Genomic DNA, 26,605 nt, shown 5'->3' on the forward strand with positions numbered 1-26,605 from the left:
TGGGTGGCTCAGTAGGTTAAGCGTCTGCCTTTGCATGATCTCAAGGTCCTGGGAACAAGCCCCGCATCAGGCTCTCTGCTCAGTGGGGAGCCTGCTTTCCCCTCTCTCACTGCCAGCCTGCCTCTCTACCTACTTGTGATCTCTCTGTCAAATAAATAAAATCTTAAAAAAAAAAAAAAAATGCATTAGCTAAGAACCACAGGGTCATTTGCCCTTTAGGTATAATGAATCTAGAATTCTCCATGACTATTCTAGCAATTCTAAGACCTCACCGTATTTACCTCCATTTTGGAACACATAAAGCTGAGTGATAGAGGCAAAAATGAACTCCCCCAGGGTATACAAGAGCTATGAGTTCCACAATACACCTTATTAGGCTCTGGTTTTTAAATTGTTGGATGCTTCTAAATCACTCAGTATACGGCACAAAATAAAGCATATGAAAAACATGCCAAGAGCTTTCATCCTAATAGGTATAAACAATCTTTTTAATCTTACACAAACAGAGGTAGACTTATAAGTGAGTAGAAGGAAAGAACTGTAACTCTATCCAAAAAGCATTTTTCTAATTGTTTACAAGCTCCATTTTTTATTCCATATTTTCAACTGTACATTCATACTTCATTTTCAAAAATCTCTTGAAATATGAAAAGGAAAATATGGCTACATGACAGCATTAGGAGAAATACATGAGAAAACACACAAGTGAACCTTGGAATTTGAATAAATCATGTTAGTATGAAGTTCAAAAATGTGGTCTTTCAATCTTGCAAATAATCTCTTGTACACATGCTAACCAAAAAAAGAGAATAATGAATTTATCTTATTATACACATACTTCTGGGGAAGGGATCCGCTGGTTAAATGACCTGTAACCTGGCAACCTGTCTGTATATAATGACAAGATTAGTTTATAGCTCCAGGATGTTTAAACTAATAAAGTTCCAACATCATTTTTCTTATATCATTTTGTAAAATGCAGGACACCTATGTACCTTCAGATTAATGAGAGAAACTTAACTCTCACTTCTTCTCCTCATCCAAAAAAGTTAAAACAATTTTTTTCTTAAATGCCACTCCAATGAAAAACAGGCCTCTTTTTTTTTAGGGAAATTATTTCTTGGCCTTTAGTAAGTACTCAGTAAATACTTCCAGCCAACTGAGGAGAATTTAAAGATAACTGCTTAATAAAAGTAAAGCTGGATTTTATGCCAAAATGTGACCCATGGAAAAAATGACCCATGCTGTGTGCAGCCCCAGGCTTTGCTGCAACACAGAGACAGAGATGAGGAACTGGCCTCAGTCTCCGGGAAGGCAAAACAGCACAGCTATTCATTCAAACTACCCTGGCTCATAACTCTGTCTCCTGCAGAACACAGCAAGTGCTGTAAGCACTCGGGATAGAGATTTTCGCTTGCTGTTTATAAAAGGATCCTGTAAAAGGAATCTTTGTTCTATAATTAACAGATTGCCAGATACTACAGAAACTTTAGCATACATGCTGTCTTGTTACTCACCCATCTTTTGCAACTATCCTTCTTTTGCAACTATCAATTTACTTATGCAAAGCTGTTGATCACTGTATACACTAGAAATTCGCTAGAAACAACACATTCTCACAAAAATTTTTAAAAGACTTGTTAAGGTATATGACATCACAAAAAGTAGATCCTTTGTTTTAGTCTAATGATTCTTTCAAAAAACAACTGGCAAGTTGGAGTGGAGACATGAAACTCTTGATTATATTTATCCAATCATCTCTTCTTTTAAAAAGCAATAGTAATGAAGTAACTTCTAACATCAGAAAAGTTTACTAACAACTAACACTGACTACATTCTTAGTGCAATACAATCTTTAACACATCTACAAACATGTATATACTTCAAATATTGGCAAATTGCTTCAAAATGCAATTCTCAGTAAGTTTTGGTAATTTATTCACAGTTCAAGGTTAGAGTTATTGGACTTACAAGACATGAGGAAGAAATGATCCAATGGCTCGGTAAACTACACATTTATCTTATAGAACAGAAAACTGAAACAAAGCAAATATTCTAAAACCTCCTGTTCACAATCAGTATAATTTAAACAAAAACCAAAAGTTTTATTTAAGCAAAAAAGAAAGAAGAAAGAGAGAGAAAGAGGAGATAAAGACACCAAAAAAAAAAAAAAAACCAAAAGTCAACCATAGAACATTTAAAAAGCTAACAGGATCATTTCTGTATTCATTCTGAGTACCGTAAGAAAGGTAGTTCAGGAATTTCCTAAAACTTTCTCATTAGCTGTTATTTATGGTAGATTCCTTAACAGTGATACCAAGCTATTACAGACTTACAGGTTAATACAGCCTAACTTTACAATCTTGCTAGTCAACTATGATTTTCTTTTAACCCTGGAAATTATTGGTTCAAAGCAAATGTTATCAGTCCTATCGGTTGTCATGTCACAGATCTGAAGATATGGTTAAACTCATCAAGCTACGGAAATACTGATATCTTAATAATCCTTAAATATTGTGAGAAAAAAACCGATGTGTTAATTTTCTAAACTTGAGATTCTAACATGAAGAACACAGAAAGCGATCTGAAGTATGTTTTCATGAAGACGACACTCTATCTGGTAGTCTGGTAGATAAAACCCAATGACTACGTGGACATAAGGCTAAAATACCTTCTTTTACCATTCCCTTCCATTTCTTTGGCCTTTGCAAATTCCATGTGAGCTATGATTTCTTTTTCCACAAACACTTTTCAATAATATTGTGCTTTTTAGAAAAATCACTTAAGTTGTCACATACTACTGTTAACATTAGTCTTTCCCTTTTATTGCTATAGTATATCCTAAGTTTTTAAGCAGATAAAACACTGACTCCAAAGGACTTCTTAAAATATATTTGTTAAAGCAAACATTTCAGCTGGTCTTCCTTCTTTGAAGACAATATAAATAAGTGCCAAATAAACATTACCAAGAAAAAAAGATGGGGAGTGGGGAGAAGGAGGCTCCTTTTCCTCCTGTCCTCAAGATTAGCTTAGGCCAAAAGATCTGTAGTCAGAAGGCTAAGATGTCATCATCTTAGAAACAACTTGCCACAAAACTAAGAGAGAAAATCTGTGTTAGCTCTCTTAACCCTCAGCCCCACCTGCAGGCCGCCCTGAGTCCGCCGCCCCCTGGAGTAGTACTGATGCTTGCTGCTTTCTCCCTTGTGCATTTCGCCTTTGCCGCTCCCTGGAGCACCACAGACATGTGGTGGCCCACGCAGCCTGCGGCAACAGCGCACTCTACAAAATGCACCTTCCCTCTTTTGAACATTATACTTCCCTAAACTTGGACCATTATTTAACAACCCAGCTCACCTCCACTTTTCCACTCCCTTCACCTTGTGCTCGCAGTGATCTTGGTCTTCACCAGTGATAAGTCTGCCTGGGAACAAGCAGACTCTGCTTTCAACATGAGGTCCTTTCTAGGTCCTGGCACAGTGACTTGCCCTTAGTAGGAGGCTGACACAATTAGAGCACACTAAAAACAGCGAGCATTATTTCCTCTTCCCACTCATTCCTATGGCACAGGGAATTTTAAAAAGACAGAAAAGCCAACTGACTGCAAAGGAACCATCATTTGCTGAGCCATGTGTGAGACGCTACCCATGATCCCAGCCTAAAAAGGGCTCAGGGTTGAGGTAAGGAACTCTTAAGTTACATGTGAATGAATTTAAACCCTAAATGTACTACAAGAAAGAACTTTTTATATAAGGACTCCTTTTGTAGAATACCTTTCTTGAAAAACCAGATTCTCTTACCTATTAATATTACATTGGTTCTAACTAGGCATGCATACTTATTAGTGATTTGCCTCATTAGAGTATCCTTTTTTGTGTTTGTAATTAATACATAAAAGCATTTAAAAATCACTACATGAAATAAAGTAAGAAGCAAGAAGGGACAAAAAAGAGAAACCATGTTTATTTGGAAAATATCACTTCTTTTTTCTTTAATATCAGCTTTTGATATCCAGTTCAGAACTTATCCTAGCTTGAAGTGTGTGTGTGTGTGTGTGTGTGTGTGAGAGAGAGAGAGAGAGAGAGAGAAAGAGACAGACAGACAGACACAGAAGAAGAGAAAAAGAGAAATTGAAAACCAATGATTGATTTCACATTTTTTTCACTTAGAATGCTGACTTAAACTTCAGACCATTAAGAAATGTTACAAATCCACACAAATCAGACATAAAATGCTAATTTAACATAAGAAATGACACTATACAAATACTAAAACTAGCAGGCCTAAACAAAATCATCTCAGAAATAATTAAAATAGATAAATATAGCTATCGTGAAAACATACATATGATGTAAATAGTAACCTTATTTTATTTTTAAAAACAACCAGGTTTCTAGTCTCCATCTAGGACAGTCCTTCCAAAGTACCTCAAAATATGCTAAGTATTTTTCTAACCCTAATACACAAGCAGAATTCTGTGCTCCCCTTGCAGCAATAGCTATTAGAAAATCTTAACCTCACCAAGAAATTCAAACACAGAAAAAAGAAAAAGCCTGAATTTACTTAAATAACTATGCTAAATATCTTACCTTCACAATTTAAAGGCAAAAACTTTAAAAAGAGAAGGACTTCACCAAAACACAAACACACTGCTCTATAACCCCCAAGATTTGGCCAAAAAGCCCCGTAAAGAAATGATTACTCACAACACGTTGGGTGTCAAACTAATATTCTACTCTATTTTAATCTAAATTGTTAAATTCTGTTTCTGACATAAACCAGCTGAAGGCACCTTGATACCACTCTATTCATTTGTATCTTCTTCATTCCTAAATAGATTTCAGGGGTGGAACACAGACAGTAGAGAAGTATACCTAGGAAATAATACTATATTTGATGCAATCCTTCACTAGCATCAGTGTAAAACATACAGCTTTCTCTAAATCTAGCTCAGCACATACATTTACAATCAAATGATTAGTCAAAAGACTTGCAAATCTTCCAAACTACAAAGAACTTCCAACTGGCAGGCTGGTATGAGTTTTATGTAACAAGGCGTAAAAAGTTAAAATTCACTGCAAGCAATTTTTCCTCAGAACAAAAATTAGAGAACTCTGCAGATATCAGTACCGATTTAATCTCAGACACATGACAGCAACTTTGTGTGGTGATTTCCAAGAACAAGTCATTAAAAAAACAAAAACAAAAACACAAGGAACAAAAAACTACAGATACAAGGAAATAAAAACCAGTTTTAGAAGATGGAAAAACTAGGAACAGGACGCCCCACCTGGAGGTCCCCCAACTTCACACAGAAAATCATGTTGTCAATTGTCCTAAGCAGCTCAAAATTAAAGTTTCTGCTATAAAATTGTGCAAATACTTGCTGTTAAGAGTGGAGAAAACCAATGTACTACTATGCTCTAGCTTCCTACCTTAACTCTAACTAGACCCCCACATAACAAGCAATGGGTCAGAGACACTCAGATTAACCCAACTTACTAAGAAAAGCTTTCGGTTTTTAAGTTCTACAAGTGTGATTTAAAAACAAAACACAAATTTCAAAACAAATCACAGCATCTTCTCTTGATTCGTAAACTTAACAAAACCTTAATCAAATGTCTAAGCATTTGCATACACTGCCTCTGTCTTTAGATATTCCAATTAAATGTACTATACTTTCTTTGGGCTGAATGAAGAGAAGCACAGTAAAACAAAGGCCAATTATTCTAAAAACACACAATCTTCCCAGATTGAAGTGCAGGGCCCAGAAATTCAACACCCGGCATCCTTGGAAGAAAATGAGAGCTGAATCTCTTTGTGATAACAATTCCAATATAAATTCCATTATTTAAACTCCCCCACAAATTACTGGAAAAATATGAGGTAATTTCACAAAAATCACAAATTGAGTGGAATAATTATAACCGATATATAAATAAGGATTTACTAAAAAAGGCTTCAGAGGGTGGTATTTTAAATCAAGGTGTTAAATACAAAAGGTGTCTTGTGTTGCTCAACCGCCCAGAGTTGCAGATGCTCCTTATTCTACAGTTACAGATTTGGCAAGATTCCGGGGGAAATCAACCTGCAAAGAAACAATATGTGAAAGACTGTACAAATTGGGCGAGGGGGTGGTGGTAGGGAGGGAGGAACAGCGACTCTAAGCAAATTACTTTTTTTTTTTTTTTTTTTAGCAAATTACTTTTGCATATAGAATCAGAAAACAACATGTTCCTCAACCATCTTAATTACAGACAATAAAAAAATTAGAAAACAAAGTAAAAAAAAAAAGAAAACAAAGTCAAATAATGCATCTTAAAAATCCTGGAATGAGGAAAAAACATCCTGAAGGAGCCGGCTCAGCAGAGAAAGCGCTCTGTGGTCCTCTGCAAAAGGCGCAGCCCACTCGGAGGGTAATGGGCCTCTGGCAGCTAATGTGGGATTTGCTGGCAGCTTCCACTTATCTTTCTGGCAGTGGCCCACTCTGGTGCTACAGCAGCCCAGAACCCCCTGACAGTAGTGGTTCCTTGCAATTCCTACCCTGGCGGATGGCACAGTGGCCTCCCTCCCCTGCCTTTCCCTAGGTCTCCTAATGGCTATGTAAACCTAAGCCTAATTCTCCCTATTAAATCCTTTCTTACTAGAAATGCCAGTCAGTAGTGATTGAGAGGAGTTGTGTATGAGAGCAGGATGTTGGGCTGTCATGACCGGGGGACTAGGGATACTAAACCCTGCAATGTGTGGGGGCATCCCAAAGAACTGCCAGCCACCCCGAAGAAAACAGAGGACACCTAGGGATTCCTCAAGGAGGTAATCTCCAATCACAGAGGTAGGCTCCAAGGTTCCTTCAGGTTCTATGGGTAAAAAAAGGTCATGACGTAATCTCTGAACTGGGCCATGCAAATGTGACAGGTCACGAATAAATACCTGAGGGATTTCTCCAAAGCTGTAGCTAAAAATTTAGAAGGAAAACTATGAATGAATGAATGAACTATGAATGAATGAATGAACCAGGTAGAAAGCGAGCTCAAGAGTTCCCCTGGACCCGTCACTCACGTCATAGCCTCTCAGCACAGCAAGGTGGAAAGCCAGCAGCTGCAAGGGGATCACACTGAGGATGCCCTGCAAGCAGTCCACTGAGTGGGGCACCTTGATTGTTCTGTTTGTGTTCTTAATGGTCTCGGTATCTTCCTTATCACAAATCACCACTGGGCGTCCCTGGCAAAGAAAAAGACACACACACACACACAAACACACACAAAATCACTGGTAAGCAAAGGCAGAGCTGTTGCACAAGAACGTGCAGATTTTGCACTGCCCACATGCACGTGGCCTCACTGACTCACAATACTACGTGGTAACTCAGACTGATCTGACTTGCAGCCAAGGAAACGGAAACTGTGGGATTCAGTAATTTATTCAAACTCACACAACTGAGAAATACCGAGCTCAGTTAACAGCCAGCAATATCTTTGGGGCTTTATATAAAAGCCGAGTGAGCTGAAGGAAACTCAGTTAAACACAACACCTGTAATAGTAACATAAAACCCAGTTTCTCCTGAAATATACTTTCAAGAATATTAACTTGAAAGGGAGAAGCAGACACTGAGAGACTAGGACCTCAGTTTTGGTCTTGGTTCTGCTTATTATGAGAACAGGAGCTGGATGCTGTCAAAACTCTTGACTATCTCAGTTTCTTCACATGTAAACCTCCACATGTTCTGTAAGCCTCCTACTGGACACTGGTTTATCACTTTAAAGTCATAAAATTCAAATAAGCTTTAGCAACCCAACTCTTAGACAATCCTGGTGCCCTCCCAGGAGCCCCTAACTTACCTGCCTGGCAACCACCTGCTGAAGAGCGTTCTGACACTTGGCATAAGTGTGGTCTCTCATGATGATCATGATAACCGGCATCAACTTGTCCACCAATGCCAGAGGGCCATGTTTCAATTCACCAGCAAGGATGCCTTCAGAGTGCATGTAAGTGATTTCTTTGATTTTCTAACAGGAAAGAACTAGATTAGTCTACAGTCTGTTTTTCAAAAACACATTCTTATGCAAATATTACATAAAACATCTGCTGTCTGAAGTCACTATTTAGTCAAAAGTATAAAAGGGCCACTGACCTGTAAATATAGGTGAATAGATCATTATTTCTAAACTATCAAGTAACTGGAAGTTTGTTTACTTATTAAGTAAGTAACTAGAAGTTCTAAACCCGCAAACACTTGAGGATTTCAGATGATCATGAATATATTCCTATTACTCTGTAACTGTTTTTACTTGCCTCATGTTTACTTCCATGAAATCTCACACCTCGAGAATTTAATCTCCTATTTACTCACATGTAGGCAACAAATTAACCCAAGTAGTTAACTAACTTGCTAAATCCAAATCAAGGTGGTAAAATGTATTTTTCTTGATATTCACTTTTTTTTAAGTCTTTTTTTTTTCTTAAGATTTTATTTATTTGACAGAGAGAGAGAGAGAGATCACAAGTAGACAGGGAGGCAGGCAGAGAGAGAGGGAAGCAGGCTCCCCACTAAGCAGAGAGTCAGATATGGGGCTCAATCCCACGACTCTGAGACCATGACCTGAACCAAAGGCAGAGGCTTAGCCCACTGAGCCACACAGGCACCCCAATATTCACTTTTGAATTAAGTATTATGTCACCCTTTCTCAAGAACAAATCCAAGTGCATAAACACTGGTAAGAGACATTTTCAAAAGTCCTATTTATTTCATTTGACCTAAAAGTATATATGACTGTATGCCAGGTCCATAAGTCCTCAGACCACAACTGTTAAGTGAGAAGACTTACCAGTGCCCCTTCAAGACAAGTAGCATAATGATAGCCACGTCCCATTATCAAGACTGACTTCTGGTGATAAAGTTCTGTTGCCAGTTTCTGAATTTCATCATCCATGCTCAGTACCTCCTTAATCAAATCTGTTAAGAAGTAATATTAACAAAGTCTATGAAAAAAGGGTAATAAATTGAACGATATAATAACAATAATATATTAGAAGCAATCAACAAAAAAACAGTGTTTCTTTTTTTTTTTTAAGATTTTTTTCTTTTTATTTATTTGACAGAGATCACAGATAGGCAGACAGGCAGGCAGAGAGGGGGGTGGTGGGAAGCAGGCTCCCTACTCAGCAGAAAGCTCCATGCAAGGCTCGATCCCAGGACCCTGAGATGGCGACCTGAGCCGAAGGCAGAGGCTCTAACCCACTAAGCCACCCAGACGCCCCAAAGACCAGTGCTTCTAGTCAGTGAAAGATTTTTAAAAACACAGATGCCGAAGAAGAAGGATCTTTTTGACTAAATAGCTACAAGCCACAGACAGCTTAAAGGATGAGAAAAGGCTTCACCCATTAGCCACTCCCGCAGATAACAAACATCCACTGTGAGATCTTCATACCAGGCAGTCGCTTCAGTCCAAGCATGATCTCTTTGCGTCTCTCTTGCATGGAGATCCTGTCATCGCACATCATGAGGGCAAACATGACAAGGGATACAAATTGGCTGGTGTAAGCCTGAAACACCATAGAAAAGCAGAATTAGTTGCAGTTGCATTTTAAGAAGTTGGATTTTTTAATTAAAAAAAAGATTAAAATAAAGAATTCCCTCCCATTGGCTTTATAAATATGTATTGTCTATTAAAAAAAAAAAGAAGAAGAAAACAAACAAACAAAATAACACTGTTAGGGAGCCTGGATGGCTCACTTGGTTAAGTGACTGCCTTGGGCTCAGGTCATCATCCTGGAGTCCCAGAAGTGAGTCCAGAATCAGGCTCCCAGCTCAGCAGAAAGTCTACTTCTCCATCTGACCCTCTCCCCTCTCACTCTCTCTCAAATAAATAAATAAAATATTTAACAAAAAACAAAACAGCGTTAACAGCAAACTGAATCAGTACTTAGGAAATCTATCACTAGCCTTTTTTGAACTTGAACAATGACTTAACCTTTATTTCCAAATACAAAACAAAAGTTCCTTATAAAACACCAGATGCTTACCAAATCCCTAATACCCTCAGAAAGGAAGAGAAACATGCAAAGTAAGGTGAGCAGAGTGGAAATCTGCACGTGCATAACCAGATTAGGCTCTTTTTATATAAGTCAAAAGCAGAGGCCTGAAAGACTTTCCCTGAGGTACTTGCACTGGTTTTGTTTTTTTTTAAATTGTTCTTTGATTTTTTTTTTCACCTTTACCCATTGCTTATTCTTCACTCCTTTTCTTCTCCAGTTATGACTTAAAAAAAATTTTTTTAAGCTCAATTGTAGAAAAGTGGGTAGAAATAAGAAAAACCATTTTTTAAAAGATTTTATTTATTTATTTGACAGACAGAAATCACAAGTAGGCAGAGAGGCAGGTGGGGGTGGGGGAGGCAGGCTCCCCGCTGAGCAGAGAGCCTGATGCGGGGCTGGATCCCAGGACCCTGGGACCATGACAGGAGCCAAAGGCAGAGGCTTTAACCCACCGAACCACCCAGGTGCCCCAGAAAAATAATTTTTTAAAATATTTTATTTATTTATTTGACAGAGACAAACAGCCAGAGAGAACACAAACAAGGGGAGTGGGAGAGGGAGAAGCAGGCGTCCCACTGAGTAGGGAGCCCGATGCAGGGCTCGAACCCAGAACCCTGAGGATCATGACCTAAGCCACCAGGTGCCCCTAATCATCATTCTTAAATGTAAAATTACATTTTAATAACATGATATTAATAACATTTGTGAATACTGCCTACTAATCTTTATTGCCCTTCTTTCTTTAAATGGTTAAGAAAATTAATTGGTAGATATACTCTTATAACTTGCCATATTCTTAATTTAATCACAAGCACTCTCCCAAGGAAGAATGCCTTCTTTCTTGCTTACTAAACCAGAACGGTTTTTCCACTCTTTGGGTGTCAGATGGCCCATCTGTTACAGGTACACTTAAAAGATTCTCATGAGAATTAAATGAGCCCAATGTAAAACATTCAGTGTAATGCCTAACACGCAGGCTCAAAACAAACTTTTACTGATGAAAGCTTAAACTAAGAGACATCTATTTTCCTAGGCTAGAGAAATGTGAATGTTTTAAAATATGCAGTCAACGACCAAGACTATTTTCATTCCCATTAGCTGTATGAGACTGTGAGATGAGTGTTCTGCCACAATTTCTGCAATACTTAAAATTATCTTTTTAATAAGCTTTTACCATTTGGTTGTTAGACAATGGTCTCTCGCTACCACTTTATCATACATATCTTAAACATGAAAAGACGGTTTTCATGTTCATTAGCCAATGATGTTTTCTCTTTTAAGAATTAACTATATGTTCTTTACTTATTTCTGGACCTGGGAGTTTTGGGGGCTTTTGTTTATTTTTTGTTGGTGCTAAGAATGTCTTCACTGTTATGTTTCAAATACTTTTTCCCAGTTGGGATTAACCCTTTTATAATCGTCTTTATTAACTTAGCAAGTTTTATTTTTTTAATTTTGAGTCGTATTTTTAAGCCTAGTCCTTCCATCCTAACATCAGTTAAATATGATTAAATTTTCTTCATTCTATTGTCTTCATTGCCCCTTTTTGACTCTTAGTCCATCTGAAATTGATTTTAGTGCAAAGTGTTAACTTGTGTTTCTACTCTTATAAATAGCCAATTTTTCTTCCATTTCACCCACACTTTGTCTACTGGCTTGTGACATTTCCTGCAGTCTCTGGTCTCTGCAGCCACCCAAGTGCACCGCACCCCCCCTTTTTTAAGATTTATTTATTTGTGTGTGAGAAAGAGCACAGGGAGGGTAGCGGCAGAGAGAGAGGAGAAAATCTCAAGCAGACTTCCTGCTAAGTGGAGCCCAAAGAGGGGCTCCATTTCAGGACCCTGAGATCATGACCTGAGCTGAGATCAAGAGTCAGATGTTTAGGGGAGTCTGGGTGGCCTAGTCGTTAAGCATCTGCCTTGTGCTCAGGTCATGATCCCAGGGTCCTGGGATCGAGCCCCGCGTTGCGCTCCCTCTCCCACTCCCCCTGCTTATATTCCCTCTCTCACTGTGTCTCTCTCTGTGAAATAAATAAATAAAATCTAAAAAAAAAAAAAAAAAAAAAAAAAAAAAAGAGTCAGTGTTTAACTGACAGAGCCACCAAGGCACTTCTGTACTAAGACTTTTTTTTAAATTAAATTATTTATTTTCAGAAAAACAGTATTCATTATTTTTTCACCACACCCAGTGCTCCATGCAATCTGTGCCTTCCATAATACCCACCACCTGGTACCCCAACCTCCTACCACCCCCCCCGCCACTTCAAACTCCTCAGTTGTTTTTCAGAGTCCATAGTCTCTCATGATTCACCTCCCCTTCCAATTTACCCCAACTCCCTTCTCCTCTCTATGACCCCTTGTCCTCCATGATATTTGTTATGCTCCACAAATAAGTGAAATCATAATGATAGTTGACTCTCTCTGCTTGACTTATTTCACTCAGCATAATCTCTTCCAGTCCGGTCCATGTTGCTACAAAAGTTGGGTATTCATCCTTTCTGATGGAGGCATAATACTCCACAGTGTGTATGGACCACATCTTCCTTATCCATTCGTCCGTTGAAGGGCATCTTGGTTCTTTCCATAGTTTGGCAACCGTGGCCATTGCTGCTATAAACATTGGGGTACAGATGGCCCTTCTTTTCACAACACCTGTTATCTTTGGGGTAAATACCCAGGAGTGCAATTGTAGGGTCATAGGGAAGTTCTATTTTTTAATTTCTTGAGGAATCTCCACACTGTTCTCCAAAGAGGCTGCACCAACTTGCATTCCCACCAACAGTGGAAGAGGGTTCCCCTTTCTCCACATCCCCTCCAACATATGTTGTTTCCTGTTTTATTAATTTTGGCCATTCTAACTGGTGTAAGGTGATATCTCAATGTGGTTTTAATTTGAATCTCCCTGAGGGCTAGTGATGATGAACATTTTTTCATGTGTCTGATAGCCATTTGTATGTCTTCATTGGAGAAGTGTCTGTTCATATCTTCTGCCCATTTTTTGATATGTTTGCCTGTTTCATGTGTGTTGAGTTTGAGGAGTTCATTATAGATCCTGGATATCAACTTTTTGTCTGTACTGTCATTTGCAAATATCTTCTCCCATTCCGTGGGTTGCCTCTTTGTTTGGTTGACTGTTTCCTTTGCTGTGCAGAAGCTTTTGATTTTGATGAAGTCCCAAAAGTTTATTTTCGCTTTTGTTTCCTTTGCCTTTGGAGACATATCTTGGAAGAAGTTGCTGTGGCTAATATCGAAGAGATTACTGCCTATGTTCTCCTCTAGGATTCTGATGGATTCCTGTCTCACACGGAGGTCTTTTATCCATTTTGAGTTTATCTTTGTTGTACTAAGACTTTTTAATAGTAGTTCTGGTATCTTTTTAATTCATTGGTCATTTAAAGAAACAATTTTATGTTTTAGGCATTTGAGTTTCTTATTTATATTTTTATTCTTAAATTAGTAGGACTGTTGTGGTATAGCCAGCTAGAGTATTATGTATAATTTTAACATTAAGAAATTTATTCAGAGTTTTCTTGTAGATTATAGGCTGAATTTCTACGACTCTTCTCAGGATAAGGGATCACTTCATCAATGACTATCTTCTTGTCATAATGTGGATAATGAGCCTTCTGTATAATAAAATCACAATCTGCTAAAGCTCCTGACAGTTAAATGAAACTTCCCAATAGTTAAATGAGACTCCCTACTTCTTGCTGAGCCTCCCAGTGGCCAGCTGCTCATACATTCCTCCACAGCCACCTGTCCCTGTGCTACGATGGGGTCCACCAGCAGGCTCACAACAGCACTGGCATGGATTTGCAGTCCCTTGCCTTCAAGATAATGGGCACATCTGTATTCTTAATTCCAGGCCCTTCTGGTCTACCTTTTCCTACTAACGCTTACTCTTCAATTAACTAATTAATCACAAAACATATGATCAGGATGGGGGAGAAACCCACCATCTGGGACCCCTGGCATACCTAAACTGTTTCCAGCTCAAACCAATCAGATGAGTTCCAGTTCCTCCAGCCCATGACTAAAACTGTTATTCTACAGAGTAATGTTTCCTTATTTGGACTTAAGACATCTCGACCCTGGTTCTTAGGTATAAATATTGAACAGAATAGCTTTAACGCACACATTTTTCCATTGCATTCCCATTAAAGCTTAATTTCCAATTTCATGTTTTTCATTTCACCAACAGATACCAGAAAACCACTTATGAGAAAAGTAAGTTACACCTCACGTTTAGAATTTACTGAGGTTTGAAAGAATTTACCAGGAAAAAGTTGACTCTGAACTTTTAAACTTGGTTTTGCTTTATATTTGGCCAAAAGCTGTATCAGTTTATTTTTAAAAATCAACAAGTCAGTACTGTGGTTAAATTTTAAACACCTGCACTAACATAAAAAACTGTTAAATCTGCACATTTACGCCCATCAATTCCTACAGAAATATCAAACTGTCTACAGTCTGATATTATGAGAAACTCTGTAATCTCTCTCTCTTTAACCCTGACAGTTTTTCAGGCAAAATTGGAGAATTATAATCAAGATTATAGAATTCTTGGGCTAGGTCCATCACAGGGCCAGGGATGAGGACCAATGATGACCTTCTTTGATCACCTCCTAACATAAAAACTTCTATTTACCATTCAGAAATGCTCTACGACTAAACACTGCAAAACTTTTGTAACTCTAAGTCCAGAATGTCTAAGGCAGTTGAAGAAAACAAAATTACTTTAAAGTCCAAGAAAAATTAAAGACTATCATACTTACTAAAATTTTTAAGGGAACCATTTTTTTAAAGACGTTAATTAAAATATATACTATGAAAAGATGCTTTTTTCCTTATACAAGGTATAACCATGGGGGAAACTGAGTGAGAAGTACATGGACTTCTCTACTATCTTTACAACTTCCTATAAACCCTAAAGATACTTCAAAATAAAAAGATTTAAAAAAAAAAAAAGACCTGCAAAAAAGAGAACTACTGCTAGAAATAACACCATAAAAAAGTCTCAAAAACATCAACGGTGAAACCCTTTTTCACTATGTTGTTAAAGAGAAGGAGCCAGACACAAAAGACATGTATTATACAATCCCATTTCTAAGAAATTTCTGGAAGATGACATAGTACAGCAAGAGAAAGCAACTGTAGCTACCTCAGGCTGAGGCTGAGAGGCAGGGGTGGGGGGCTGACTGTAAAAGAGCACAAAGGAACATTTTTTAAGTGAATTAGTCTTCTAAAACAGGACTGTGGTGACAGTTACACAGCCAAATTTACTAAAACTATATACCAAAAATTGGTGAATGTTATGGTGGTGAAACGTATACCTCAATAGAGCTGAAACAAATGTTAATGATAGAATCTAAGTGATGGACATATGGGTGTTAATATAAAATTCCTTTAACTTCACTGTGTGTTTGAAAACGATGATAATAAAATGTTAAGAAAGGGCACCTGGGTGGTTCAGTTGGTTAAGTGTCTGCCTTCGGCTCAGGGTCCTGGGATCAAGCCCTCATTCACACTCCCTACTCTGTGGGGAGCCTGCTTCTCCCTCTCCCTCTGCCCCTCCACCCCGACTTGTGCTCTCTCTAATAAGTCAAATATTAAAAATAAAATGCTGAAAAAATTGAATTTTTTGTGAACAAGAGAATTAGAAATTTAAAAAACTGAACTTCCCCAGGCAGTTCACAGTTCAAGAAAGATTTTTTTTGAAAAGTTAAGTCAAGAGCACCCATTCAGTGCTATGACCCCACATCTCACATATACCACGGTGAAGCCCTTGTTTCACCATGTGTTGTGAATAAAGGAGCTTTGGAATTCCAATCCCTGATCAAAGCTGTCTGTATGGATACTGTTCCAAAAATCCATAAGCTGCTCCTGAGGGCAGCTGGATATTTATTCAGGCACAGAATGGAAACTCAAGCACAAACATCTTACATGTTTTAATTACCACATGGAGAAAATTCAGGTTTCAGCTTTCTGTAAATTATAGTGTTAGCAACATCAAAGTAACCATGAAACAAAATACCTCACTCAGGGTTTTTACAGAAGAATCACAAATTTTCCAGAAAAAAAAAAAAAATCTGAGGTTCTTTAAGAGGAAAAAATTCAAATGTGGTTCTGTACGTGTTAACATCATCTTCCACACTCCCTTAATTAGAATCAAATCCACCAATACCTAAGCATCTTATTAGACAATCAGTAGGAAATATTATGCTTAAGCAGAAAAACAGAAATGTTGAAATCATAAAGAGTAATACAATTGTGGAGAGAGAACATCTTTTATATTTTAAGATTCCTATTTTTATTACTAATACTAAATTTATGTATATTCCAATTTCAAAGAGCAAAGTAGTCTCAATAGGCCTTAAAAAAAAAAGGTGTTTTAAGTCCTAAGTCTCCACAGATATAGTATCCAAATAGAAACAGATACTGTCATATAATACTCATTTTAATTGTTTTAAATTGTCAAATTTTTTAAAAGATTTTATTTATTTATTTGACAGTGATCACAAGTGGGCAGAGAGGCAGGCACAGAGGAGGGGGAAGCAGGGTGCCTGCTGAGCAGAGAGCCTATGCGGGGCTCGATCCCAGGACTGTGAGATCATGACCTGAGCTGAAGGCAGAGGCTCAACCCACTGAGCCACCCAGACACCCCCAAACTGGCAAATTTTATATCAAAAAGTGTATACCTCCTTACAAACTTCCACAGGTAATATGTGTATTTTGGCTATTTATTAGAAGCTATGAGTATGTAAATTGTCAAAAATTATTAGAATTAAGCTGGATGCTCCTAATCTGTTATTTTTCTAATTCCCTACTACACTTACTAAAAGAAGAGGACATCAGACTTACCATGTACCCTGCTGCACTGACAGGAGGAACATAAGCGATGAATGGAAACAGCCGGCATGGAACTTAAATACGCTTGTCCCTTTTAGCCTCAGGAGTATTTTATCTATTATGGACTCTTATGATTAGTAAACTATATGAGCTCTGTAAGTGCTAACAAAAGAACTATAAGGTATGGATTAGTGTGTTCCACCCCCACTATGATGACAAAATTAAGAGAACTAAGTCAAGAACTTACCTTCGTGCTGGCCACACCAATCTCGGGCCCAGCATTAATGTGAACGCCACAGTCTGTCTCCCTTGATATGGAACTGCCCACGGTGTTCGTGATCCCCACAGTTAAAGCTCCTCTCTCCTTACAATACCGAAGACCCATGAGGGTGTCTGCTGTCTCACCTATGTAAGAAGGAAGACAAAAGTAACACCAGAGCAGTCAGCAGACACTGTTTCTTAGATGAAAAAACAAAAAAACGACTACACTTTCAACAGTATCATTTAAGTAAAATTTTTTAAAACATGCACCAGGGGTGCCTGGGTGGCTCCATCAGTCGAGCGTCTGACTCTTGATTTCAGCTCAGGTTATGATCTCACAGTCCTGAGATCGAGCCCCACATCAGGCTCTACTCCATGCTCAGCAGGGAGTCTGCCTGAGATTCTCTCTCCCCACTCCATCCCACCCCAACCCCACCCCAGCTTGCACACACACTCACTCTCTACAACAATCTTTAAATATATATATATATATATATATATATATATATAACATGCACTTTAAAATAATGAATTTGTGGGGTGCCTGGGTGGCTCAGTCATTAAGCATCTGCCTTCAGCTCAGGTCATGATCCCAGGGTCCTGGGATCAAGCCCCACATCGGGCTCCCTGCTTGGTGGGAAGCCAGCTTCTCCCTCTCCCACTTCCCCTACTCATATTCTCTTTCTCACTGTGTCTCTCTGTCAAATAAATAAAAGTAAATAAAATCTTTAAATAAATAAATAATTAAAATAATAGATTTGTAAAACTTTAAATAGTAAGTTCCTACTTATTATGATCGCCTTTTCTGATCTTTGAAAATTCAGCTCCTTGAGTGTAAAATGTGTTAATTTTACTAACTCATACAGAATTACATAATATCAATATATATCTGTATTTGTCAGGTCATCTGCAATACCTGTTTATCTTTTAATATCAGCTTTTGCCAAGATATGCTATAATTATTAGAGTGAATGACTTTCCTTTCCTTCAAGTCTTTAAAATTAGCATACCTGACTGACTAATGAAAAAGCAAACATCATCTCGAAAAACTGGAGTGTTTCTATCCAGGAAATCACTGGCAAGTTCCACCATGACAGGCAACTCAGTCAGCTCTTCAAGAACTTGACGTGTCTGCAGAGAAAAGACGATTCGGTTGTCTAACCCTACTTCAAATACTCTTTCTCACTGAACTTCCTTGGAGTCAATGTACACTTTTCACTTTTTTGACTATAAAAATGATAGACATGCATTATTAAAAAATACAAACAATACTGATTAAAGCATAAAAAATAATCAAAATCCCCCCCAGCCAGGATACAAGTGCTGTTAACATCCTAGAACAAGACTCTTTAGTTATCAATGCATGCATTCCTAAAAGCAAATACACCCACACAAATACAATGTTTTGAGAAGTAGAAAAAGCACTGTTGAGTTAGCTTGTCTATTATCTCTAACTTCCCAATTCCTAATCTTGAAATGGCAATTCATATAACACCAAGTCACTGAGAGATTTCAGAGAGAACCAAAGACACATAAACCCCTTGTGAAAAATTAAGCACTTCAAAAATACCATGTGTTCATAAAGTTGTAACGTTCCCAAAGAAAAGTCAATACATTTTAGAACTCCTGTTTAAGAAAGCTCAAGCTCACAATTTCCAAAATCTGTAGTATAGAGAGGGAAGTAGATGCTAAGCCAACAGCATCTTAGCATTTCTTTTACTAATTTCCATTCTAATCCAATTCCTTTTACTCTAAACATCGGAAAACTTCCAAGACAATAGAAAAATGTAAACCCTGAGGCAGCAAAAATTTGAGGCCCTACAGGTAGGTGCACACATTTACTTGTGGAGACCACCTGCTACTCTAGGCAAAGGGCCCCACCCTCCTGCCCCATCACTGCATTCCTCCATCACAGGAGTGAAGAACTGTAATAGGTTTCCTTACTTCATATCCCTTTAACTTTTCCATCCACAAAAGTGAACTAAATGGTTTTATTCTGTAACTCTGGTTTGGCACTTTGGAACAATGTTATAACACCACTTACAGAAAGTCTTCAAAGATAAAATCTTATTTTTTAACAAATCTTTTCCAGTGCTATATTTTACTTATTAATTTTATGTTACTGACCCTAAAATGCTGGACATTTTCCCTCAGACAAACAAAAATCAAACTTTACTGCCTCATTTATGATATAAATGTTCCACTGGAATTATATTCTTCAAAATAAAAAGAGAAAGATACAAATCTAGCAACTTAACAGATATTTTAAAACATACCTTGCTTAAGTAATCTCAAGGTTTATCTGTGCTAATAAATGTCTTTTTCTTTCAGTGGAAGTAACTCTTTATAAATACACAGCATGACATATTTACATTGGAAGAGATTAATACACTGTCATAAATTCTATTCTATGTCACTGTAAGAACCCAGAGACAACTAACACTTTGAAAAGCAAACTTACTTAGAATGAGTTCAGTTGATTGTTATTGTTCAGGATATATATTATACACTAAAAAAGCATTTATGCATATGTGTCATTCACTTTGGACTCCACCAAAAAAACCCACAAAAAAACAAAAACTAGATAGAATTAACAACATGATTTTGTATGATAAACTCCAAAGGGACTTCTCACGTTTGTTAACTAAAGTAGTCTCAGCATCTACCGAAACACAAAACAAAACAAACCTTAACATTTTCTCAAATTTCCTAATTAGAGAATTCTAACATAGCATATATTTTCTGCCCTAAAATTCAGGTTTAGCATTAGATGAAACATTTAATCAAATTTTTTATTTCTGAATAGAGGGGTCTCTCAGTAACAACAGATCTAAAGCCACCAGGGAACTGGCCAATCCTCTCATTCACACTCATGTTTGCAAGTCATTCTCTTTTCCCCCCACGTTTGAAACAACCACTTTCTAGAACTCTTCCCTTCAATACTTCCTTCAATACTGACTTCTAGACTTTCCTTTTTAGACCAGGTGACCTGAGGAGTGAACTGAGAGAGGACTGAGATGCAAGGGCTGGACAATTACCCGATTTCCATCACTACTTATATGACTGGCTCCCACAGGTACAGATCATAGATATTTTTGCCCCCAAATCAGTATGTCATAAACTCTCAAAGTAGAAACTGAATGTGTAAGGGTCTTCTGTACTTACAGAAGTTGACACCAACAGCACTGTAAATGGTGAAGTTATAAGAAAACTACATCTGGATCTCATTTATTGGACTAAGACTATTACACTCCTATGCTTTGGCACTGACAACCAACACATATCTTTGATACAGAATTTCATCTTCCCAAAAATTAATTTGAAATAGATTAAACACTTAAATGAAAGGCCTGGAACCAAGGACTTCCTAGAAAAAAACACAGGAACAAAGTTTCTTGACATGGGTCTTGGTGATGATTTCGTGGCTATGACACCTAAAGTTCAAGCAACGAAATAAAAAATAAAAAAGTGGGATTACATCAAATCACAGCAAAGAAAACTATCAACAAAGTGAAAAGTCACACTACAGAACAGGAAAAAAATATTTGCAAACCAAGTATCTAGTAAGGGACTAATATCCGAAACATATAGAGAACTCAAATGAAAAAAAGAAAACAACCCAACTTAAAAATGAGCAAATGGGGGCACCTGGGTGGCTCAGTGGATTAAAGCCTCTGCTTTTGGCTCAGGTCATGACCCCAGGGTCCTGGGATCGAGCCCCGCATCGGGCACTCTGCTTAGCAGGAAGCCTGCTTCCTCCTCTCTCTGCCTGCCTCTCTGCCTACTTGTGATCTCCTTCTGTCAAATAAATAAATAAAATCTTTAAAAAAAGGGGGGGGGGGCAAATGACCTGCATATACATTTCCCCAAAGAAAATATACAAGGGTGCCTGGGTGGCTCAGAGGGTAAGCCTCCGCCTTCGGCTCAGGTCACGGTCTCAGGGTCCTGGAATCGAGTCCCATATCAGGCTCTCTACTCAGCAGGGAGACTGCTCCCTCTTCTCTCTCTGCCTGCCTCTCTGGCTACTGGTGATCTCTGTGTTAAATAAATAAAAATCTTAAAAAAAGAAAGAAAGAAAGAAAGAAAATACACAAATGGCCAACAGGCACATGAAAAGATGCTCAACATTACTAGTCATTAGGGAAAGGCAAATTAAAACCACGATGCGGTATCTCCTTATGTCTGTTAGCACAACCATTATCAAAAAGACAAGAGAAAACAAATGCTGGTGTAAATGTGGAGAAAAGGGAACCCTTGTGCACTGTTGGTGGGAATGTAAACTGGTGCAGCCGTCATCAAAAATATGACGGTAGATCCTCAAAAAATTAAAAATAGAACTACCATATGATCTGGCAATTCCTTTCTGGGAATATATTCAAAGCTAAAGAGAACACTAACTTGAAAAGATATCTGCATCCTCAAGTCCACAGCAACATTATTCACAAAAGCCAAGACACAGAAACAACCTACGTGTCCATCAATTGCTGAATGGATAAAGTCGTGGTGCATACACACACACACATCCACACACACACACACACACACATATACACAAAACACACACACACACACAGAATAATATTATTCAGCCATGAAAAATGAGAAAATCCCACCACCTGTGACAACACAGATGAATCTTGAGGGCATTATACTAAGTGAAATAAGTATCACAGACAAAAACAAATACTGTATGATTCACTTATATGTGGAATCTAAAAAATAATACAAAACAAACTCATAGAAAAAGGGATTAGACTTTGGTTACCAGAGGTAGGGGTGGGGGGAGAGGGGACTGGAGGAAGGTAGTAAAGGTACAAACTTGCAGTTGTAAGATAAACAAGCACTAGGGATATAATGTATGACATGATGACTACAGCGAACACTGCAGTAGGATATACAGGAAAGGTGTTAAGACAGTAAATCTTAAGAATTCTCATCACACAGGAAAATTTCTTTCCTTTATTCTTTTGTTTTTATTGTACCTCTATGAGAAGATCGATGTTAACCGAACCTACTGTGGCCACGATTTCACAATATATCTAACTTGAATCATCATGCCATAGGTCTTAAACTTATACAATGATGTATGTCGATTATTTCTCAATAAAACTAGAAGAAATTTAACTAAAATTTGTTTTAATTTAGCTTCCTAAAAAATAAAGAACGAAGTCTGACAAGAAGCAGACTTCCTTCGTCTGCAGAAATGCGCCTACCAAGTAAAATCCTGTTGAGGTTCACACATGCTACGAGCCATCTGTCTGAGCCAAGAAAATAATGAGAAGCAAAACCTAAGGACTGCTCCTACAGAAAAATCTTCCCACTCTTTGCCTTCCATGAAGACACCGCAGGTGGGCCACCTATATATCTAAGAGTCTTTCTAAAGCAAATTTTCCACTGATAAATAAGCCAAGCAGCTACTATTAACATTTCTGTCCCCCCACCTTCCTGATTTTTGTCTTAACAACATGAAAAGGTAACATCGTGTTTTAACAAAGCATAATTTTTACATGGTGTGTCATAGACACACTCTGATATCCAACCTCAAACAGTTAAAATCTCAAGAAGACACTTACTGCTACACCAGCATGGTAACTCGTCCCACAGGCAATAAGAATCAAACGACGACACCTCTGGATCTCCTTAATGTGATCTTTCAAACCGCCCAAATTCACTGAAATAAAAGTTTGTGAATATAATTATTGAGGAAAGGACCACAGGAAATAGGTAATCACTTTTCGTGAGTGTCCACTGCCAATATGGGAAACATTACCATTTTAAAGAATTATATACGGTTTTGAAGACTAAATTAAAGGGGCGCCTGGGTGGCTCAGTGGGTTAAAGCCTCCGCCTTCGGCTCAAGTCATGATCCCAGGGTCCTGAGATCGAGCCTCACATCAGGCTCCCTTCTCAGTGGGGAGCCTGCTTCTCCCTCTCTCTCCCTCTGCCTACTTGTGCTCACTCTCTGTCAAATAAATAAATAAAATCTTAAAAAAAAAAAAAAAAGAACTTTTATGAGGAAGATAACATTGATAAAAGTCCTTTTTAAAATCATGAACTTCTGAAAGTTTCTCTGTCTTCCCTTGTGAAATAAATCTTTTTCCTGATCTTTCTTCCAAGACTACCATAGATGCTCTTTACTGCTACTCTCCCAGTTTTTCCAGCTCAACCCCCTTCAACAAGCCCCTCTCCCCACACCCGCAAACGCAGCTCCTACTTCTCTCCTTCCCTTCCTCATCGCCTTAGCCTAGACAGGACAACATCCTGAGTGGCAACTGCACCTCAGCCTCTCAGCCCTCCAGGGCACACTGCTCAGACTAGCACCCAGTTCACTCCAGTGAAGTTCAGATCGCCTTGGCTCCTAAGCCTCCTAACAGTTCTGTACTTTCTACACAAGGAGGTCCCCCCACACCCTCCCCTGACAGTAGAGCCCCTTTGGCAGCTCCTCCCATCTTCTTTCCCAGACGTACTGCTCCTTACTTCTCTTCAGGTAGTAGATGTGGCAAACTGGACCACACCAATAGCTTGCCCATGGTCTTCCACTATCTCCCCCCTTAGCTAACACTCTCTTCTCCAACTGCAGTGCTCCTGTGTCATCTTCCAAATCCTTAAAACTCATGCCTGCCTGCTTCGTGAAGCCTTCCCTGGCCCCAAAGCCCCTGCCCACAGATAGATTTATTGTCTACTCCAAGTTCAACAGTGAACTTTAAACATCTCAACATTAAACTATGTCTCTAGTGTCATTTATCTAATTTTACCTTTCTTTAAGTACTTATATATTTGCCCCCTTCTAGATTTATAAGAACCTCAAAGAGGCCATATCAGAAATAACTTCCCTATAGTCCCTGCTATGTTCAACATGACGTTCTGAACACAAGATGTTCTATTTATAATTCAGCTTCAACAGATCTCTCCTGTTGAGAAAGTCTGATGCTGCTCAAAAAAGAAAAAGACACAGAGACAGCATTTACTCAGAGAAATCATTCTCTGGACATCTCTGGAAATCATTACCAGGACATGGCTGGCATAAGGAAGAAGACACTTAACACTGCATATATGACACACAGATTCAGGATGAGAGTTTTACACCCTAATAATTATTTGTCAAAAATGAATTAATGCTGAGAAGTTTAGCCCAAAGTTTGTTTGCTACACTATTTATTAAACTAGTCCCGATGAATGAGCCATGTTCCCAAAATGGGAGTTCGCAATAAAGAGGTTAGAGACAACTTAGGACCCCAGAACGTCAATCTCAAACTCATCTCTGCAGGTGCCCAAGTTCCTGTGACACAGGGTCCAGGCAGAACTTCCAGAAAGACGACCAGGGCTGCCCTCTCAGCTCATCCTAGGTAGGCAGGAAGGTATATGTTATCCCAGAAGGCATTAAGCAAACACCTGGAAAGCCTCTGGAAGTTCACACCTTCACTCACTTAGAAACTGAGAGAGAAAATCCAGGCTGAGCAGATACATGCAAGCTTCCCAATAGAGAGACCAGGTCTCACTCCTCTTGGAATTTACAGTGCCCAGAAGAGTCCCTGCTACACAGCAAGTGCCCCAAAAGGTTTTCTGAAGTGAAAAGAGGTTAAATGTTTTTAATGGTACACTGGAGGACATCCCTGCCCCACTCCAGGAAAATCATGCTAATACTGACAATTTTCAAATGTGACTTTCTAGCCAGTTTTTACATTTTTTACAACTACCTTATTAAGATACGTCACGTACCATAAATTCAACCTTTTAAAGTCCACAGTCAGTGGTTTTCGGTATATTGAGAGCTGTACAACCATCAGCACCACCTGATTTTGGAACCTTTCATCACCTGTCCCAAATCCCACAGTCATTAGCGTCACTCTTTATCCCTATCCCCTCGACCTCTGACAACCATTAGTTATTACCTCTCCTTTCTTATTGCAGTAAAATAGATGTACATCAATTTAACATTAACCATCGTTAAGTGTACAGTACAGCTCCACGGCATTAAGCCCGTTCACACTGTTGGGCAACCATTGCTATCATCCATCCCCAGAACTTTCTCATCTTCTCAAACTGAAACACTCTCCCTGTCCCTGGTAACCACTGATCTACCTCCTGCTCTATGCCTCTGGCATCTGACAATTCTAGGCGCACCTCACGTCCCTGGATTCTCATATTGGGGGGGGGTGACAGACAACTGGGCGCTGTTGATGGCCGGCAGCCACAGCTTTCTGTCAGGCTATAAAGGACAAGGAGTTTTCAGGCCCTGCCAGTGCCAACCCTCACAGGAGGCTCCAAAATAATCATCTGTAGTTCATTACCAGTATAGTCATCAAAGTTGACTCTTCCTCGCATCGTGTTCACAACGGACTCGGGCTGCTCAAAAATTTCTTTCTGCATGAATGAACTGAAGTTGCCTAAAGTAACAAATTGTATCATTAAAAAATTTGTACCAACTGAAGTCTACCTTTTGTAACATAATCTCAGGAAGGCAGTAGAGTACAATATTCACATAGGACATTTTGCCCTGTGTGAAGAAAAATACGTAAGGAGGAAAACTCACTTTATTAACTTCACACCTAAAACACGCAGATAGAACAAAACAGAGGAGGGGGACAGACTTAAGTTTTAGAGTCAGATTTGTTTCAAATGATGGTTCTATCCTTGAACACCTAAATGGCTCTGGGGAAATTCCCTCATTCATAAAATAAGAACAGCAACTATTTCACAGCACTACTGTGCGTTAGTGTAGAGGAGACCTAACATGTAGCAGTTAGGAATAAATGTTAGCTTTTAGCCCACCGTGACCCCATGAGAAAGGAAAAGAAAAGTCATTTTTAAGAAAAATCATCTTAACAGTTCACAGGAGCAAACATTATAGTAGGCCTAAGTGTGTCAGGTACTGTTCTGAAGGCTCTACATAAATTAGCTCTCTTCATTCTCAAAACAACCTTAATGAGGTAAGGTCTACTATCCACATTTATTTATATATTCTATACATATATATCCTCTCGGGAGAGGAATAAAGAACAGAACAAAAGCTATGTTCATAAAGTATCTTAAAAATATCAAGAACTATTTAGACAATCAGCCTCTTTTTTAATGTAAGAAACAACAAGCCATGAATTAGTTTGAAGAATAACTACTTTAAGAGCAGCAGGTAATTTTTCCAAAGAATCATCCCCTTTCCTGGGATTATCCCCTCACTAATTGTCTGGAAGATTTCAGTCAGCACTGTCATCAGATTCCTACACAACCACAGGAAGCAGAATGTGTCCTTCCCATTAAGAACACCAAGCTACAACATGACAAAAACTTTCACCCTTCATGATCTGTTGCAGTTCCATCTGGAGGGTCTGCACAGCTCGTCCAGGATGATCTCCTGCAGTCCGTTTAATTCGATGGATAGAAAGACGGCCATCTACCACCGCTGCAACATCATCGTCTTCAAGGAAGATGACACGATTGGTATGTTCTATTACAGCACTATAAA

General features: G+C 38.6%; 1 protein-coding gene across 5 annotated transcripts in view; it reads right to left on the bottom strand.

Moving 5' to 3' along the window:
* Positions 1–1,914: 1,914 nt before the first annotated feature.
* The window catches only part of GFPT1 (glutamine--fructose-6-phosphate transaminase 1), a 65,311-nt gene continuing 40,620 nt past the window's right edge, over positions 1,915–26,605 (bottom strand). For all 5 annotated transcript variants that reach the window (XM_032352319.1, XM_032352317.1, XM_032352320.1 and 2 more), the window contains 10 exons: positions 26,435–26,598; positions 25,434–25,529; positions 22,716–22,813; positions 18,153–18,273; positions 17,129–17,286; positions 9,427–9,541; positions 8,824–8,951; positions 7,837–8,004; positions 7,057–7,218; positions 1,915–6,085 (listed from right to left, as the gene is read on the bottom strand). In XM_032352319.1, the coding sequence (XP_032208210.1) occupies positions 6,041–6,085; positions 7,057–7,218; positions 7,837–8,004; positions 8,824–8,951; positions 9,427–9,541; positions 17,129–17,286; positions 18,153–18,273; positions 22,716–22,813; positions 25,434–25,529; positions 26,435–26,598 (1,255 nt within the window). In that variant the 3' untranslated portion in view covers positions 1,915–6,040. The remainder of the gene's footprint in view (positions 6,086–7,056; positions 7,219–7,836; positions 8,005–8,823; positions 8,952–9,426; positions 9,542–17,128; positions 17,287–18,152; positions 18,274–22,715; positions 22,814–25,433; positions 25,530–26,434; positions 26,599–26,605) is intronic.

This window comes from Mustela erminea, chromosome 7 (assembly GCF_009829155.1).
Source record: "Mustela erminea isolate mMusErm1 chromosome 7, mMusErm1.Pri, whole genome shotgun sequence".
NCBI classification, from domain to species: domain Eukaryota; kingdom Metazoa; phylum Chordata; class Mammalia; order Carnivora; family Mustelidae; genus Mustela; species Mustela erminea.